Source organism: Spodoptera frugiperda, chromosome 26 (genome assembly GCF_023101765.2).
Source record: "Spodoptera frugiperda isolate SF20-4 chromosome 26, AGI-APGP_CSIRO_Sfru_2.0, whole genome shotgun sequence".
Lineage (NCBI taxonomy): Eukaryota > Metazoa > Arthropoda > Insecta > Lepidoptera > Noctuidae > Spodoptera > Spodoptera frugiperda.
The window spans coordinates 6,910,963-6,931,141 of NC_064237.1; the positions used below are offsets into that span (position 1 = coordinate 6,910,963).

Here is a 20,179-nt window from a genome sequence, read left to right on the forward strand (position 1 = left end):
TAAGCAGTTTAATATCGAAATTGACCAATAAGGCTGCACAATGAATTGCTGAATGTTGAATACATTGGTCACCACCCCTGCTCTTCCCCGGGCATCAAGAGAACCGACTATACTTTTAAAAAGAGACTGGGATCTCGTGGTCAGCCTGAAGTATTTTTTTTTTTTTTTTGAGGGGTGAAAATCATCCAATGTTCTCCCGCCCTGGGCGAGGCCAGAGGGAGTGTCAGACTATTACTGACTAAAAACCACCCCGTTCCTATTCCTGCTTGTCGAGCCGGAGCTCGGATAAACCCGCTAGGTAGTCCGCAGCTCCGGAGATTATGTCCAATAGCTGAAAGGTTAATGATAGTACAGTCGTACATATAGAAAAAAAACTATTGCCCGGTTAGAAACACTTTAATGTCGGTATAGTAAGTTATGTAAATCATCACAAGAGTCGCGACCGCCGGTATAATTGTAGTATTTTCCACAATTTACCTGCTGCGCAAGGAAATGTCAGCCGGAAGGACCTTCGCATCATCTTTATATACCGAGTTCACGTTACATATGTATTTGTTACTATATTTGGGTGCTAATAATTACGAGTAAGATCAAAACACGGTTGTATCTTTAAGATGTGTTAGTAAAATACTTGATAAAATATGTAATATCCTATAATAATCAAATACAAAATGAAAAATACTTTCGACGATACATTGATTTGAAATATCATGTAAAGTCCCGATCTGCATTTTATAGGGAACGATGACGCAGCGACCTCCCATTCCTAAACTTCGTTTATCTTAGTTAACCTTTTATGAGAAAATAAAAAATACGTGTCTAATATTTTTTCATAATCTAACTAACGGACTAATTCGATTTTTAATTTTCAAACCCTGTCAAGTACCCTATTGTTGACTTACAAAATGCTATTTATATTTCAAAGAATATATAGGTAAATATTACTCACAAAGTAACGTTAAAAACATCTACAAACATGTACCTAGTACTTACCACCATCATCTGATGCACGATTTATGTATACACAATGCATAAATGTGTATACTACATGACATATATAACACACAAACTAGGTACCATTTCAACACATTGTCTGTCTCTATACAATATTGTTCTTCTCCACGATGCACTGTCATTTTCAAAGGCACGCCATAGTAAAGCGATTTCAAATGAAACGATGACATTTAGAGTTCAAGACTACCTTCTTAAATATAAGAACTACAGGTATTTCAGTTTTTAATAAAAACATAACCCTCCTTCTGGCGCAGTCGGGTAAAAAGTTACTAAATGAGAAGTAATATTTCTTTGAAGTGAACAAACATAATTGCAGTAGGTACCTATTTATTATCCAATAGAATACAGTTGTTCTGTTGGAATTTTACAGAACACCCATAGCCTTACGTGTTTTGAGGTGTGGGGATGAAAACAGCTTACTAAAGGTAAATTTTATTAGTAAAAATACCACTATAGCTTTTTCTGGTTTACATTTTTTTTTTAAATTGAAGTACTAAGTTAAAGTGCAAGTCCTTCCAAAAATGTACATAAGTACCTAGTCTTCCTCAATGAATTAAGAAGTCTGAAAAGGTTAAGATAACGCAAATAAAGCTTTCAAGTCCCTATACGAACGTTCGTGACACGAATTTAAAGTACTTGCCTAACACGAGATTTGCGATTTGACGATTTGTCAGCCTTTAGTGGGTCAGTGTCAGGTAATCCGTCCATATATTTATTTAAATTTATATACTAGAGATGAGTCGAGATCATAAATTATAAGAATTGCATAAAACACCAAATATAAATTATAGAAATCGACATAAATTACATTTTAACTAATATAGAGTGGATTATTAAGCCACAAACTTAAATGACTGTTATTAATAATGTAACAACCAATTTAGTACCAAAATTTTGTGACCTTAAAAAATATGAATGGGCACATAATCACATCCAAAATGCATAAGTTAATAGACATAGAAAGGTTGGCCTTAAAGTTATGCACGGCTCAAGTTATTTCAAGGTAAAAATCTAAAACAAATCGGACGTTCAACTAACTAAGTTGGATCAGTTAGCAAGGTTGCGTCGGGGTAACTGGTGCAGTCCATTTGACGAGTTTTCGAAAATTTTGAATATCTATAAACATTTACATGTCATACATGTGTCCGTTTTTTTAATTAGGTATAGAGATTACAGAAAAAAATCTGTCATCGAGGACAGGCGACGCTTGATACGTATTTCTATATAAAAATGGCGAATAGCGAATGAAAATGTCACTACGTCTCACTCGTGAGCGGCAGGTGTGCGTTGCCTAGCCGGCTACTAAACTAGTCCACTGCCTGTCTCATTACCGATCAGCTGATTGTATCGTAAACAAATCAAGTGAAAACTGTGAAAATGGTGAGAAGGTTTTTTATTTATTTCTATGTTGTTAACAGCTCTCGGGAGATCCAGTTCAACGGTTCATGAGGTACCACTTTAATATTTTGTGAGCTTTTTTAAATATAAGTAACAGAAACATAACTAAAAGTGGATTCGAATAAACGTTTAAAGAAAACTTAGCTTTTAACTTAACGGATTACTTTTATCGATCAACGAATTAATTTTATTATCGCATCCGAAAAATTAAAACATCTAATGATAAAATTATGACCCGTAATTTTTGCCGAAAACTTTTTAATAATTAAGTCTTTACTTACAGACTGTAACAAATCGGTCAAATTACCTAAATAAATATTCAGATTTAGTTTGCAAATACAAAAAAAACAATAAGTTAAATGAAAGGGAAAGTGACCAAAAAACATCATTGTTTAACAATATGCACCCGATATTATAAAGAGCGAAACATAACATAATATAGATAAAATATTTTGCCTGATAGTGATAGTGAATTGAATACAGATATTTTCCTTCAACTTTAATTAAAAAGCTAATAATAGAGAGCTATTAAATTTCCTAAGTCGTATATGGAAAGTGAATAGATAGCTAAAGATACAGGTACATATGTTAGCTATTCATAAATCGAAAGAGCCTTGGTAATGACTCGCGTCATTATCACGGTCGTGTGCAACTGCCCGCGTCGCGCACATTACGCGTTCTAACAATTGCATACAAAGCCAAAATGTACGGGCAATAACAAGAACAATGTGCGAACATTTATCAAATGAGAACATGAAAGAGTTTCAAAAAAAATCTTTACATTGTTTTTTCATAGTGTCCTTGATTTCTTTATACTGAGTAAGGCTCTATGTAAGTACGAAATAAAGCAATCTAACACTTTAGTCCCATACAAAGTTGTACAATGTTAACATAATATACTTCTACTTGAAAACAAATTGTTCATTCTTATTTTATTGACACACCAGTAGATAATTTGATTAACAATTTTAAATCATTTCCAAGGCTAATAAAGTTGAACTTTGAATAACAGATATACAATAGATGACCGTACATATATCTATTTACTGGTGTCTCTTATCGATTAACAGTTTTTACCGAATTCGAACTCATAAGCATAGCCAACAAGGATAAATACATTCTACTATACTGGTATACAATATACATACGTAATAAATGACTTATTTCAATAATCTCGCAATAATATTATATAGGTAGGTATCTACTTAGTCATTTCAGTAATTATTTTATACAGATAAATGTCATATCAATCTTTAAATCGTTTGAACAATTTTGTCCTTACGATCTTCTTTTACGTGCCTTACTGTGCACCTCTGCCTGCCCCTTCGAGGATAAAAGGCGTGACGTTACATGCATTTTCTTTACCTCAAACATGTTAATTATGAGAACTTTAGTAAATTCTCTACAACCTGGGGTCATTTACCTAAATCAATATAAATAAAGGAAATTAGCACCAGCACGCGACAAAAACACTTATCGATCCTTTAGATAGGGTAAATATTTATTGGTTTATTCAAAATACTTACATCCTTGACTGAATTTTAATCATTTGATTAAGATTTATCGTCCTTAATTACCCCTAAAATTCAATGATGAGGCTTTGCTTATCGCAAGTTATCGGTTATTTTGATATCGATCTACATAGCTTACATGATAGTAATGTTGCCTAAACAAAACTTTTTGAACGCAAGGACTATGGATATAATAACATTCATGTTATTTCACGCAGGGATAGGCAGATATGTAGGTAGATCTTTAGTGCAGATCAGATAGATTTGTAAAGCATCCACGTTAAGCTTTTGTTACATTTTCTATTGTTAGTTTCGATTGTTAGTATATTATCCAACATCTGGTATAATTCCATACTTTGGATACTAAGAGCTTAGATATAATTAAAGTCCTTAAAAATAATTGCCTAAATCACCGACAAGGTAGCGCAATAATAATAAATATTATCATATCTTCTAATTGTCGCCTAGATGTTGATTTGTGATCTAGTTTTTATCGTATTATACGCGTAATATGTAAAGTATGACATTATTGTTTTTATCAACGGAAATATAAGCACATACAGGATGCGACAATGAATCGATACTTCGATAACTCGCGTGCTTAATTTGAGGAAAAATTTTGAAATATTTAATTTGATTACTGCTTTCTTTACGGGCTTTTTACATGTAGCGGTTTTTTCCTGTAGCTATCGATACAATATCACGATTCATTAATTACTATTTTATGATTATCTTTTTTAATAGCATTCCTAAATTTTGATTCACTAGTAACAATGTATGTTTGTTGGTTAATCACGTGGGTTTAAGAAATATTCAGTGTTATGTTGTGATTAGTTGATATCAGTCAAAACACTAAAAATAAGTAAGTATAATCTTAATTTTGAAAGCACTAGATCTCTTTTATGCGCAGTTTCGTAGGTAATTTCCCTCTAATCAAAGCATTTGTAAAACGAATTTTAATGGATTTAATCTCTTAATTTTCAGAAATTTTCTTTTCCTTGTTCTTAATTGGTAAAGCTACATAACATGCAAATTGCATTAATGCAATAATTGTTATTGACGAATACCTGCACAGATAAAGTAGGTAGATAAACCAATATTGTTGCAAACCTTTTGGTCAAAACTTTTTTGCTTTGATTGTACATACATCCATTTGGCACGTGTTAATTTATGGTATGTATGACCTGATCTGATGGACCTTCAAAGTCAAAGGAGAATAAACTTTGAAATTCCAGTTTGAATTGAAACTTTATTTATGACATATTAACAATAGATTGACTGGTAATAAATAAATTAAATAACTTTGACGAAAAACCGTTTAAAAGAATGCTTAATCCATATTGTACTTGTTAATTTTTATAACCCTCTTTGATGTAATCTTAATACCATAAATAATGAAGAAGGATTAGATAGTGTATCGTTAGCATAGATATGAAATCTTCGGCAATGTTTTTATGTATAATGAGATATAATATTATATGACCACTGGACACGTGATCGTAATTAGCCAATCCAAACTACAATGCAACTACGTCCTGCCGATATGCCTGCTCAAATATTACTAACCAGATTTGATATTAACAATAAGCCTAATAAAAAACGTATTTTTACTTAGTAACCCTCTCTAGAAATGTAAAGTTAATTAAGCAATTATTATTTAAGAAGGTCTAAAATGAACACATTTGACTTTTGTGCTAAATTAAGTAAGCATTTTCAAATTATCCGTACTGGAATAAGACGAAAATGAAAAGCTCACAGCCCTACTATTCAGATACGTGTATGAAAAGCCAGTATTTAATTGTATTCATAGTTAATACCTTCAGAAAGCGTACCTCATATTTTAGGTAAAAATCATAACACATTAGTTTATTGATAGTTTTTTCCTAGAGGGATCTGGAAGTCTGTTAATCGTGTTACAATGTATTGAATTAATAGAAGGTGCGTGAGACCCCAACACAATACTCTACCCCTAAATAAAAAAGCTTCTATTTAAAATATTTGCTCTCAAACATTGTTTCGTAATCAAAATAAGCAAGTATCTGTACCTACACACCTATGTACATTGTTGTACATTATTCATTGACGTAGAATACTGACTCAGTACTCGCTCACATTTAAACAATCGAGGCCATTGTTATCAGATCTATTAGGTAGCCACCTAGATAAAAAAACATGAAAATTATTCATGTTATTCAAGGAGTTTGAACAAATTAAAACAGGTAGTTAAATCAAATCAATAGATCGTGTGAATTACGTCTTGTTGATTGGATCTAGGTTAAAGTAATTTCTTCTATTTTTCTAAGAAAATATCATCATTCGAAACGATTAGTCAGATATTTAGAAATCGATTTAGTAATTACTTAGATACGTTTTATCTAAGAAATATCTTGGAAAATTTGCATGTTACTAACTCACGTAAGTGAATATCTATGTGATAATAGAAATTGCCACGTGCGCATATCAAAACGTGTCAGATTAAGAAGTCAATATGAATAATTAATTATCGACAATTGTGTCTATGTCAATGCCCTGATCTTTTCCTATATCTAACCTTTAGTATGAAATGTACCTACGTAAGAAGATTAATTACAGGTAGGCATAATTATTATAGGCTTTACACGTAATTAACGTAATAAATATGTGACTACAATAAACAACCTCATCATACCAATATTAGATATTAATTTTACTCACATTATTATTAATTTTAAAACTTTCACGCGGGTTTTTCCCATTCAGATTAGCATCGATACTGCACGTGCACAAACTTGTTCAGGCATGAAGACGTTACAATTTACCTGACACAACCTAGAGGTAAATACGATATTTGGCGAAATATTACGAGCATAAAACGTAGCACGTCATCATTACCTTTATTGAGTTATTGTTGTTGTGAGAATATTCGCACATTAATAGTAGGTAGATGACCACTAAGGGCGACAACATTAAGGACGATGGTCAACTGATCTTTACTTAACTTAGATATAAATATTTGAAAGGCACCTTTATAAGAGTAATGTATCATCTTTTGTTCCGCTGTAGGTAATGCTAATGAACCAAAGACACAGACGGTTATTCGCCATTACCAAGCAAACACCTTTTTATAAATACAATTAATATAACACAACATTTACATCAGAATGAATAAAATCTCAGAATTGAAAGATACATTTTATTTTTCTTTTGTTGTCTTGTATCAGTTTCCACGCTTGTTTAGTTGAGGGGAATGGTAATTAAAAGTAAGCGAAAGATGAATAGGTAATGAACGCTACAAAAGTTATTTATTTAGTGGTACCTAAGGACACGACCTTGAAATAATAATAAAGTAATCCTCTCCATCGAATATTGCCCAGAGATAAATAGCTTAAAAGAATTATGCAACATTTTACCTTCGTCAGGTACAAAAAAAAGGCTAGTCTTATCGAATTGCATTTATTAAGTAAATGCGCAGTTTATATTTTATTTATGTTATCTTTATACTACCATCTTAAAACCACGTGATTGACTTGTTATTCAATCATTTCAGAGTGGTGAAACTAATAACGGTTTTGACGCGTCACCGGAGGATGGGAAGGCGGCAGCTCTCAACGACAAATCCCTTGTCAATGGGGCGAGTGAAAAAAGTGTAAGTATCCAACGCCATGTTTTACAATACAATTTAAATCAATTTATACCAATAAGTAGTTTATCACGTGAAGAACGTTTCCCATTGCTGTAGGGTAAAGCCATCTGTCCACAGATATGTATATTAAGATGTGTTATTGAATTTCGTTTTTTACAATTGTATATTAGGACTTCTTATTGATATATTTTGACTTTTATTTGAGCATTCCATACTAATTAAAATTCTAAACATAATAATTAAAAATTAACTAAAATTATGTTGTTTGAATATATAGGTATACAAACTAAATAATAATAATAACTATAAACCTGATATAGTGGTGATAGACCGACAAGCGCGCCGCACGATGATAATCGATATCACCATCCCTCATGACGAGAACCTCGTGAAAGCTGAAAAAGATAAACAAATAAAATATCTTGACTTGGCTCACGAGGTTGTCGACATGTGGAATGTGGATTCGGCTATCGTTGTGCCGATAGTCGTGTCGGCCAACGGATTAATACCCAACAGCCTCGACAACCACCTTAGGAGGCTGGGGTTAGGCGGATGGATCAAGGGCCTGATGCAGAAGGCAGTACTCCTCGAAACGGCACGTATTGTGAGGAGGTTTCTGTCTTTGGAGCCCTAACCACCGGTAGCTTGGACCATGCTCCCGCTACTGGTCGGCTCCTATTTTTATATTTTTAAATGTTATTTTGTTTTTTATTTTTATAAGTAATATTTAAAAATATAATTTTAGAGTGTTATAAATAAATATATAGAAAAATAACTATGACTTAAATATTTACAACTTAAAAATACCTAAAAAGAAATTATAAAGAAATAAAAACTAGCTTATATCTGGATTGCTTTATTACTAAGTTTAAATACTTCCTTCTATATATACGTTTCAAGATAAGATAGTATAATCTTTAAGCATTCTTCAGAATGACCAATTGTCAGGTGAAACGCCTTAATTTACTTACTGGCTTATCCAAATATACACCCATTACAAACATTGTATGCTCATTGCAAACGTGTTTTTCTTGAAAACAAAACAGAATTATCTTTCGTAAATGTCCATTATCCTCATTTGATTATATTCCTGCGCATTCATGACCTACTGTATAATATGAACTCTCTATCTAACTAGGTTCCAATCGTGATCTGATAATGTTGCAGATACTGTATAATTACAATTTTGAAATCTAAAAAACATAACTAGAAGACATATGGCCTTGTAAGGTTTTTAAGAGTTAGTAATGAATGGCTATATATTTTAAAATCAGTTTTACAACTTCCTTGAGATAATGAATAATAAATAATAGTCTCCAACTGATTTATCGTTAAGATATTACTGATGCATAAAATTAATAGAAAATCATATTGAATTTTCAGCCTGAAAAAAAGGACGAACCAGAGCGAGCAGTATGGGGGAATCAAATAGAGTTCCTCATGTCCTGTATCGCCACATCGGTCGGTCTCGGCAACGTGTGGCGATTCCCTTTCGTCGCCTACCAAAATGGAGGCGGCGCCTTCCTCATTCCTTACATCATCGTACTTTTACTCATAGGAAAACCCATGTACTACTTGGAGTGCGTCTTAGGACAATTCAGCTCAAAGAACTCAGTCACTGTCTGGTCACTGTCACCAGCTATGAAAGGTGCGTTCAACTAATACCTAATTGTATTTTAGTAGGCAGTTTTTTTACTTCTTGTGCACTAAAATACTAAACTGCTTTATTATTTTTTATTCTATAATGTTTAGCACATTTGCATTATATCCAAAGCCTTATCACCTTCTCTATTTAATAGCTAAGCTTAATTTCAGAAGGCACGCGCTTACAACTACATACAATTAAATTATATAATACATGTGTACAGCTTGAATAAAATGCATGTATGTAGTTGTAAACGTGCGCTTAGCGTTTGCCATCCGAACTTAGTACTATACATAAAGCAGAATTAATATATTATGTAATTTAACAATTCCAGGTGCTGGTTACGCCACAGCGTTGGGTTGTGGATACATTCTGTCGTACTACGTGTCCATTGTGGCACTTTGTCTGTACTACTTGGCCATGAGCTTCCTGCCGACTCTACCGTGGAGTGTCTGTCAGGAAGAGTGGGGTGACTGCTTACCCTCGGATCCAGACCTAGATCCTGTGGGAACCATTACAAACGAGACAAAGAGTAGCGCTGAGTTATATTTTCTGTAAGTACTTTTAATTCAAGTAATTTAATACTATTAAATATAAAAAAATTGGCATTGGGCAGGACCGAAGGGCTAAAAGCTTCTCTAATGGAGACCACGTACTGGTCAGTGCAAAGCAAAACGTCCGCACACAAGGACGGTAAATCCAATAAACATTTTTACACCCACAACTTAATGTGATTTCGTCAACAAGTAGTTATTGCAAGTTACGTTTTTATTCAGATTCCATATTAACTTTTTGTATTAATTGTAATTTTTTTTATATTTTCAGTAAAACGGTACTGCAGCAAAAAGACGGCATTGAAGGTGGACTCGGTAAGTGAGAGATTGATTGAATTTTGTGTAGTTTTATCACCGCATGTAAAGTCGTAACTAAGAAAGTTCCATTACTTAATAAATAACCTACTTGACTGTGGGGTCTAATTTTATAAAATAAAATTCAAGTCCTTGACGCGATTTTCAAATAAGTTTAAAATTATTATATATAAACATTACCTAAGTACGCTTAAGCTTTTCATAACAGCTAGGCAATTCTGTAATTGTCAATTCGTAATATTCGAAGTGAGGTTGATTGCGGTCCGCCACGTCGTTGGTTGTGAGAATAATCTGGACCAATGACGGGCGTGAATGCCATCGAGCTCACTTTGAATGTTTCGAATTGGCACTTACAGAATAGCCTAGCTGAGCCTTTAAGTAGTAATGTTAGAATAGAGTAACATATAGGTTACTAGCAAACCCGAACTCCGTTTCGCCACCAATGATTTTCTCTGTTTTCCTGCCTTTCTCTTGAATTTTTCCTGATTTTTGACGAATGCAAAACCGTGAAAATCAGTTCGTGCGTTCTGGAGTTACAGCGTCAGGAAGGAAAACCCGGCTTATTTTCTATACTTATAATAAATCTGTAGAGAGGTCAATTCTGTACATGAAATATATTTCCAAAATAACTATCAGCGGGTGATTAGTGATCGATACTGACGCCAAAAATGCAATCAGAAAAATTTTTGTCTGTCTGTCTGTCTGTCTGTATGTTCTTTATAGAAACAAAAGCCACTCGACAGATTTCAATGAAACTTGGTACAATTGTACGATAACTAGTATACACCAACACATCGGCACAACTATCGCTACACAATATCCCTGTGTGGGTATTCCGTAGTAATGTGCATAAAAACGTTTGACCATTACGCACACATTGGTATATATTATAAATTTTGTGTCGGTATATGTATTTTTATAATTTAATAGATGGGTAAGGTTAAAAATATTTACAATTGATGATATGATTCAACATTTTCACTGAACTAGATGTAGTGCTCGTAGACGAGTGGTTTAACGAGCTTGCTCTAATCGTCTCCCTCTACGCCGATGTGGGTTCGAAACCAGCAAAACACGTATTTTTTAGATGAATTTTATTTCGTTGTTTGTCTTTTTTAAGTTTATTTTTGTTTTCTGTATAATAAAATCAGACTATAAAAGAAGCATTTAAGTCGGTAAATAAAACGATATCTAATTTATTACATATAATTTATTTTTATAGAAATAAAATATAAATATTGGATATAAATCAAATAAAAAATGTTATTAATTGTTTTCATAGACAATTTTTTATTCTATTAATGATTATTACAAAAAAATATATTATTAAATAATAATTTTTATTATTACGCGATTAAATAATAATAAATTAAATTTTAATATGGGATATTACTTATTATTAAACAATAAGAAACATTATATATATATATATATTTATTTATAATATTAAAATTTAAAATTAAAAAAAGTATTAAAAAATAAAATTATTATAAAAATTTAATTAAAACATTGTTTTCCAAATTTCCGCTTCACAGTAAATATTGTTATTTCTTGAAATTAGCAAATTTTTGTTATTAGAATTCTCCATTTTGTGTTTTAAGGCTGTTGCTATAAGATTCAATATCGAGTGGGCAATATGTTAGCAAAAATGTGACGATTAATACAAATAAGTTTTTAACATTATAACATTTCGAATCATACTCTAAGTTGGTTAAGGATGAGCGTAAATATAATGTTTCAAATTAGTTGAACAGCAGTTACATAAGTTATTAAAAATGAGAAATGAAGTGAATTAACATGTTGAATAGAAAGAAATTATGACAATTTCTAACCGCATAACAATAACATCACTTCACCGTATTTTCTAGACTGCATTTTAATATTATTTTAAAAATATAAACATTGTAGTTAATTTGGACTATATATAATTTGGCTGATGGCTCAGTAACTGATTATCGAAAAAAAATCGATATAACTCAGCGTTAACGCAAAAAAAATATTCAATACAAATAAATTTAAACTTTATGCTGCTAGCATGAAATTAATTATTTACATCGTTAAATATAACCACATTATTAGCCCTATCAAAATTTATAAAACTTCTGGCAAAATTTTATCGCTGTTCCTGGTGCATTGTGGGCAGTAATATCTTTTTGGGTGGCTCCTGCACCTTAAACCAGAATGCAGGTGCCTCCTTATTGTTTGCGTGAAGACATCGAGTGCCGTTGCTGTAGTGCGCGTTGAAAAAGGGATCAACCTTATGCCTGGCTATGATGTCGTAGTGCCGGGCTAACGAATTTGCCTTCGGCTTCGGCCCAGCTTGGCAATTTTCAATATCACCAGTCTCCGCATATCTGCGCACCCATAACTGCACGGACTTACACTATTAAACAAAAATATATTATTTAAAATACCATGAAAATCTATAAAGTTACTTATCAATAGGAATAAAATATAACTACAAGTAGCTTTAGTTGTAAACACAATAATTATACAATATTTTATAATCAACATATATATAGGTTTACACAGTAATAAAATGCTACTAAAATCCTTTAAGCTACAACAGGATTAATAATAAATTATTTATAAGGATATTTAAGAAAATATTATTATTAGTATCCTATTAATATAAATTAAAATAGATTAAGTTTTAAATTTATTAAACAATAATTATTTATTCTTAATAATAAATTCATCAATAATAATAAAAAAGTATTCATTATTCAAATATTAATATTCATAAATTTTTTAATGTTATTATTTTTTGTATTTTATAAAACTAAAATTAACATTATTTTATTATATTTAAAAATATAATTTTAGAGAACTTAAAATAAAATTATTAATTCAATCAATTACCCAGAATATCAACATAATAATTATCTTATTTACTCACCGATATCGTTAAGCGCCTTTCTATTTCACTAAAGAAAAGATCTATCTTTTGTTCGTGCAAAATAATTACTTCTGCCTTTTTCAAATTTGTGAAGTGTTGAGATATGTTGAGCTTTACACACGAATTATGTAGCAATAAACTATGAAAATGAAATGCTCATAAATTGACAACTAAGAATATAATTTTATTTTGTAAGTTGGGTGATCTGGAAAACATTTAAAGAATTGACGGTAGTTACTTTATAAACGGGCTAAATAAAATGACCCGAGAGTTGCGTGGTCGCCACAAACATTACAAATTTAATACTCAAGTATCGAATCATTAGAAATTTAGAATTAGATGTTGTTTAAAAATATTTGATAAACACTACAAAAAGAACTAGTTATTGCTGGGTTCGATCCTGCGACACCTTGCCTGATAACTCAAAGCGTTAACCATTACGCCAAACGTGCAATTAATAAATGTTACGAAATATTGTAATGGATTCAATAACATAAATATACGACGAGAAGATTCCTTTAGATATATTTGTATGGGTATAATTTGTGTAGCTCGATCTTTCGTTGTTCGATTTATTAAATGTTTGTTAAGTATTATTTTTATGTCTACCCTTGTTTTTATTCATAAAATCTTTTACGAAATTCTTACATATACCGACACAATAATTTATAGTATATACCAATGTGTGCGTAATGAACAAACGTTTTTATGCACATTACTACGGAATACCCACACAGGGATATTGTGTAGCGATAGTTGTGTCGATGTGTTGGTGTATACTAGTTATCGTAGCCGCGTGTACAATTGTTCTTCATACTCCTGGGCAGGTTATAGTATACTTTTCATCACGCTACAATCTATAGGAGCAGAGCAGTGAAGTGAAATGTTGGGAAAACAGGAGAACTTACTCCATTTTTTAAGCTTCCGTCGCGTGTGCAGCCTTAATGGTTAAAGCTACACAGAAATAATGTATGACGGAAATGTTCTCCTTAAAATTGTTTAAAAAATATTCCACGACAGCAAATGTCTATCTCTTATGGTTAACTCACAATAACACGTATAACTCCCGATAGCTTAGCAGTTCGGAGCTTTCTGATTGTATTTGTCTACTCTTACGTTTATAACACTCTCATTCATTCATTCATTCATATTATAATAAATCTGTAGAAGGGTCAATTTTGTACATTGAAAATATAGAAAAAATAAACTACGTATACTAAGTACACTGGATCGATACTTAACCCAAATTGAATTTTTTTTTTGTCTGTCTGTCTATTTGTTCAGGCATCACGCATTTATTTTTCAGTTTTATTCTACAGAACGCGAGCTCAACAGCAGTAGCTCAAAAGAGGGATCTCCTTAATTATTATGGGCCTCGCCATATTTGGGTCCAATAGATATTTATAAGATGTCATTGTCAGAGTTACTCAAAATGGAGAAACAAAAATTCCACGCGAAGACCGACATCCGCGCGGACGGAGTCGCGGGCGGAAGCTAGTTATATAATAAATTATTTTGTTTTCAGGTCTGCCTATCTGGTACCTGGTGGTTTGTCTGTTCGGGTCATGGTTTATCATCTTCGTGATTGTGTCCCGAGGTGTAAAGAGTTCCGGTAAAGCTGCGTACTTCTTGGCTCTCTTCCCCTACGTTGTGATGCTCATTTTACTTATAACGTAAGTTCGGCCAATATTTTCGAACATTTATTAGTATACGTATATTATTATGTATACTTAAATCCCACCCAAAACATAAATGTGAAAGGCTGCCAAGTTCGATAATATTGGAATGCTTCGCCTATAAAAGAAGTGAGATCTAAATAAGTACCAAGTTCCATACACAGACCTCAGTTAAAAATGATATAACTTGGCAAGTTTTAATAGAAAATTATATACTTGACTCATTGCGTTTAGTAGGTTTATAACAAAGTGTGTGAAAACTTGCCAACTTGTTATATCATTTTTAACTGAGGTCTGTGTATGGAACTTGGTACTTATTTAGATCTCACTTCTTTTATAGGCGAAGCATTCCAATATTATCGAACTTGGCAGCCTTTCACATTTATGTTTTGGGTGGGATTTCATTTATTTTTGTAAGGTTTATTTTCTTTTTTTCTTATTTTACTTTACTTTGACTAAATACAAACCTTCGTAACGAATTTTAGGTCGGTACGACCATTGGAAGATATAGGTAATTTTTTAGTTTTAGTTCCTTAGGGGTATGAATTTACACCTTCATTATTTTTAAAACCGACTCACACTTGGCCATTTTCAGATTTTTTCCTTTACGTTGACCTAAAGACCTACCTCCATGCCAAATTTCAAGTCAATACGACCATTGGAAGTGGTCTAGGTTTTTGATGAGTGAGTGAGTGAGTGAGTGAGTGAGTCAGTCAGTCAGTCAGTGAGTGTATAGTAAAAATAGCGATTTTCTGACGTCAATATCTCAATACCTACAATAGGTACATTAATGAAATTTTGTATTTTAGATAAGTAAGTAGATCTCGACAGATACTAGAAATTTCATATGCGTAGATAAAATAGATTTTGAGTTATAGGTGGGTCGAACTTGGCCCGAAATGGTTCGTGTAATATAACCCACGGCCGGTGTGTCGGTTTTTTGCTCGAACTTGGCGGACACACTGCCGTGTGTCTAGATACTTTTTTCGAATTCACATCCCACTTCGGAAAAATTGTTATTGGCTTTTCCGGTTTTCAATATTGTATGGAGGCTGTTCCCAGGATATGATAATGTCATATAAATGGAATTTATATTATAACTTATAGAACAGTGTGAGTTTTGCGTAGGTAGATATTACACCTACAAGACCCGAAACGATATAATTTGTGTATCAAACAGGAATTCCAACCCACGACATGTTTCTCAGCGCCGGTCTATCCGGAGAATATAATACGTAATAGTTATTGTAATTTCAAGTCAATTATTAAGCTGGAACATTATGTAACATTTCAGGACCTCTATTCTGCCCGGAGCCGGCACCGGCATTCTTTTCTTCCTGACTCCACAGTGGGACAAACTCATAGAGCTTGATGTAAGTATCTCTTATGTACGTTTAGTATGAGCTTGCTTTACGTTTAAAATAATCAAAACGAGAGCGCGTTCGGCCTCTCTGATTGGCCGGCTTGAATAAACTAACCAATCAGAACGCCGAACGCGCTCTCGTTTCGTTTATTTTAAACGTAAAGCAAACCAAGGGCACTAAACATACTAAGGGCGCTGTTATCCACAAACTTTCGTCACATTTAGGATACATGTTTTTTTATTTATTTCAGGTGTGGTACGCTGCCGTGACCCAAGTGTTCTTCTCTCTGTCTGTGTGCACCGGTGCCATCATTATGTTCTCGTCCTACAATGGATTCAGACAAAATGTTTACAGGTATGTTCCATTTTTACTTGCTTATTTTAAGCCTTAAGCTCCTAAAACCTTTAACACGTTTCCTGTCCCATACAAAAATGCAAAATTGACCTACACGTCCAATTGGGTTTTTCGAATAATTAGTTTTTTTATAGTCATAGTAATAATATCATTTAAAAAAAAATAACTAAAAGTAGGCTTTATTTCCCTGACACACATATGGTTCATGAGCGTAGAGAGACATTTTAGCTTCTGCACGCTCATGAACCATATGTGGTTCAGGAATACTTTTTGCGCAGTGAAGTGCCCTGACGCACATATGGCTCAGGAACGTATTAGTACTTTTCAAGCGCACGTTTCCGGAACCATATGTGGCTCATAGGACAGGAAACGTGATCGCATTTTCAGATCTCGGATAACTATTATAAACTTTAAAACAAAGGAGGATGCCAGAGATTCTATGAGATCTGGCCCCACTTCCAATAGCTATGTGTGTTACATCATTTGATACGTAATTTTGAGCTGAATAAAAGTTACTATGGCACCAAGTTCTAAATCTTAGTCCATTCAGAGTTATTCTTTATTCTTAAAATGCCCGTTGGACGTCGATTCATCGATCTTTTTTTGTGTCGAATTTAAGAAATAATTTGCACCCTGCCACTACTAACGCCATACATATACAAAGTCACTAAAAGTTAAGGTATACAAAGAAGGTTTTTTTTTCTTTAAATATACTCTAATGTTCGACTAGAACCACATAGAATAAATATAACAACTCACAGAGCGTACAATACGGCCTGCCTACGAAAGTGACAATGCCTACTACAGTGAATATTGTCTGAATACGATTTCATGGTTTTAATAATATTCCTATTTTCCATGATTGCAGAGACGCGATGATTGTCACTACTTTGGACACCTTCACCAGTTTGTTATCCGGTTTCACGATCTTCGGTATCCTGGGTAACTTGGCGTACGAGTTGGACAAAGATGTGGATGACGTCACTGGTTCTGCAGGAACTGGACTTGCCTTCATTTCATACCCTGACGCGATCTCCAAAACTTTCCAGCCACAGGTATATCTTTGTAAAAATCTATTGAGACTTACATTTTGCTACTTTAAAGACTCATACAAATATGTTTCGACGATTCTTTTTAAAAACAATGTCTTATGTTGCTGCTTTCTGCAGCTTAGCTTTGGTGTTATGCTAATTAGATGTGTATACAAAATTTAAACTCAACCGGTGGAAAATATATGCTTCAAAACTTAGTAGAGTGAAATTTTACTATTAAAAAGTATTAAATGAAAGCCTGTAGATAAAAAAACAATACTAAAATTCCTAACTATTATTAAATGTACCTAAGTTACATAAAAAAGCTCTATATATAAATTATATGCATTTCATTGTATTTCTATGCTTTTTTTGCAGTTGTTCGCAGTGCTGTTCTTCTTGATGATGACGGTACTAGGTATCGGATCAGCAGTTGCTTTACTTTCCACCATCAACACCGTGATGATGGACGCGTTCCCTCGCATCAAGACCATCTACATGTCCGCCTTCTGCTGCACTATTGGATTTGCCATCGGTCTCATTTACGTCACACCTGTGAGTTTAACGTTATTTTATATTTTAGGGTCAATCTCCAAAACGAGTGTATTCGTAATATATCATTTTCTGCCGGTTTGGAGACTGTGTCTTCAGTAGTTTTTTTTTATATTTATTGGGTCGACGTTTGGCCGCTATCTCACCTGATGATAAGTTATAATGTGGCCTACGATGGAGCACGTCTGCCCATAAGTTCACTACGTCATAGTTCCTACCCACCATAAACATAATTGCCTAGCTGAATTAATGTCGGAAACTAACAAAACTAGCATCGGCTCATCTCAATGCGCGATTACTTTTGCAATCTATGTAATTACTGTCAGAACTTCACTTGTCACATCTTACCTCGCTAATGATAATGTTTTTTAACATTACAGGGTGGCCAATATATTCTCGAGCTGGTGGATTACTTCGGTGGAACCTTCCTGATTCTCTTCTGTGCTATTGTTGAAATTATTGGTGTATTCTGGATTTACGGTATGAGACTCTCCTTCATAATGAATTATATTTTCCTTGTTAATATTATAATACTTATTATATTGTACGTGATGTTTTTGGCATGATTATATTAAGACATTGTTTGTATTTTATAGGCTTGGAGAACTTATGCCTGGATATTGAGTACATGTTGGGCGTTAAAACTTCATTCTACTGGAGATGTTGTTGGGGCGTTATTATGCCTGCCATGATGATAACCGTGTTCATATACGCGTTGGCTACTTCTGAAACTCTTAAATTCGGTGAAGACTATTACTACCCGACCGCTGGATACGGTGAGTATTTTTATTTCATTCATTTAAATCTGTGTAACATTTATTTCAATAGTGTTTTTACTAAAAATAAAAGTACTTAACTACAAATGAATAATAAAAACTTCAGAAGATACTACAATCATTCAAAGTGATCATTTAAAGATACGTACAAAAAATATGTACATATAAAATTTTACTGTAACTGTAACACATTATAATTTTTTCAGTGGCTGGATACATGATGCTGTTCGTCGGTGTAGCATTCGTGCCGATCTCAATCGGTCTGACCATGTACAAAAACAAGACTGGAGACTGCGCTGAGGTACTTTAATTATATTTATATTTAATTCACACATAAAAAGCAAATACATTTTAACAAGTAACCCCTGTATAAGAACAAAACTGTAATACTAAACAAAAACAACAAAAAGATGCTGTGGCGATAAGACACATCATTTATTTATTGAACAATGTACACCCACTTTTCAACAATTGTGTTATAAGTCCCATGTAATAGGGGGTGAGCCTATTGCCACATACTGGCCACAATTCCAGACTCTGTGCTACCTCTGAAAAATTTTCGATTGTCATTTATATATTATATTAATTTATTTTTCCAGACGGCCAAGCGCTCTTTCCGCCCCAAGGAATCGTGGGGACCTCGCGAGGAGTTCGAACGTCTCAACTGGATCGAGTTCAGAAGAGAAGCAGAGGCTGAGAGAGCTCAGAAGAGAACGTCTTGGCTCCAACATATCCGATACAGTCTCTTCGGCGGCTACAGAAGATAATTATTACTACCAACCTCCAAACCTTAGCTCTAGAACTAACAATAGATATAATGTAGTGTAATTACTTACCACGTACCTTAAACCTACCTGATGATGTTGTCATCGCCTTAGTTTACGAACAATTGCCAAAATACTTATTTATATTTTAAATAAATGTTAATGTCAGGGTATTTATTAAGTTAATGTTGTAAACCTTTTGTATGATATGAAAAAATATATTTTTTATGAAACATATTATTCACTTTTTATTATTTATCAAGACGTACATAATTGTGGAACATTTCTCTGTGCAGTAAGATAGATTGATGACTTCTCTACATGTTTTGTCATTAACTATAGAATTACGGTTTATTCACGTAAATTGATGGAGAAAAAGCTCTACTAGTTTCGAGTCACAGAGGGACTCTTCATCATGAGCAGCGTGCGCAGACGCGGCGATGTCATGCAGCCTGTCGGCCACAAAGCCATTTTTGTGATATTTATTTGAATTTCCTGCACTGTCATCGCAGATTCAGATTTACCATAATAATCTCGACAGTCTGCATATTTCGGTTATCAGTGCCAAAATCCAATGGTAATTAGTGGATAATGGAGATAGATCTAAAAAATACATCGATCAAGGCTAAGCGACGATGACTATCTAAAACTTTGTATGGAAAGCCCACAGTTTTCACAGACCATAGTGAAAGCGTGGAGTTTGG

The 20,179-nt window shown here is 33.3% G+C and overlaps 1 protein-coding gene and 1 long non-coding RNA gene across 2 annotated transcripts; one reads left to right on the plus strand and one right to left on the minus strand.

Annotated features, from left to right (window-relative positions):
* Window positions 1-2,032: 2,032 nt before the first annotated feature.
* Window positions 2,033-19,712, plus strand: LOC118264492 (sodium-dependent nutrient amino acid transporter 1). Its single transcript, XM_035577012.2, has 14 exons — window positions 2,033-2,394; window positions 7,450-7,548; window positions 8,929-9,193; window positions 9,525-9,744; window positions 10,016-10,059; window positions 14,484-14,631; window positions 15,929-16,007; window positions 16,249-16,352; window positions 17,221-17,407; window positions 17,762-17,938; window positions 18,316-18,415; window positions 18,532-18,711; window positions 18,918-19,012; window positions 19,311-19,712. The coding sequence occupies exons 1-14, from the start codon at window positions 2,392-2,394 to the stop codon at window positions 19,476-19,478; spliced, it is 1,869 nt and encodes a 622-aa protein (XP_035432905.1). The 5' UTR covers window positions 2,033-2,391; the 3' UTR covers window positions 19,479-19,712.
* Window positions 11,531-13,207, minus strand: LOC126912529 (uncharacterized). Its single transcript, XR_007707249.1, has 2 exons — window positions 12,959-13,207; window positions 11,531-12,442 (listed from the first exon to the last, which is right to left on the minus strand). It is a non-coding gene; the product is annotated as an uncharacterized LOC126912529 (long non-coding RNA).
* Window positions 19,713-20,179: the final 467 nt, after the last annotated feature.

Bases quoted from the DNA above. Each gene is read 5' to 3' on its own strand.
- LOC118264492 (XM_035577012.2), top strand. The intron at 10,060-14,483 runs GTAAGTGAGAGA...TTTTGTTTTCAG, and splicing joins CGGCATTGAAGGTGGACTCG to GTCTGCCTATCTGGTACCTG. The intron at 19,013-19,310 runs GTACTTTAATTA...TTATTTTTCCAG, and splicing joins AGACTGGAGACTGCGCTGAG to ACGGCCAAGCGCTCTTTCCG.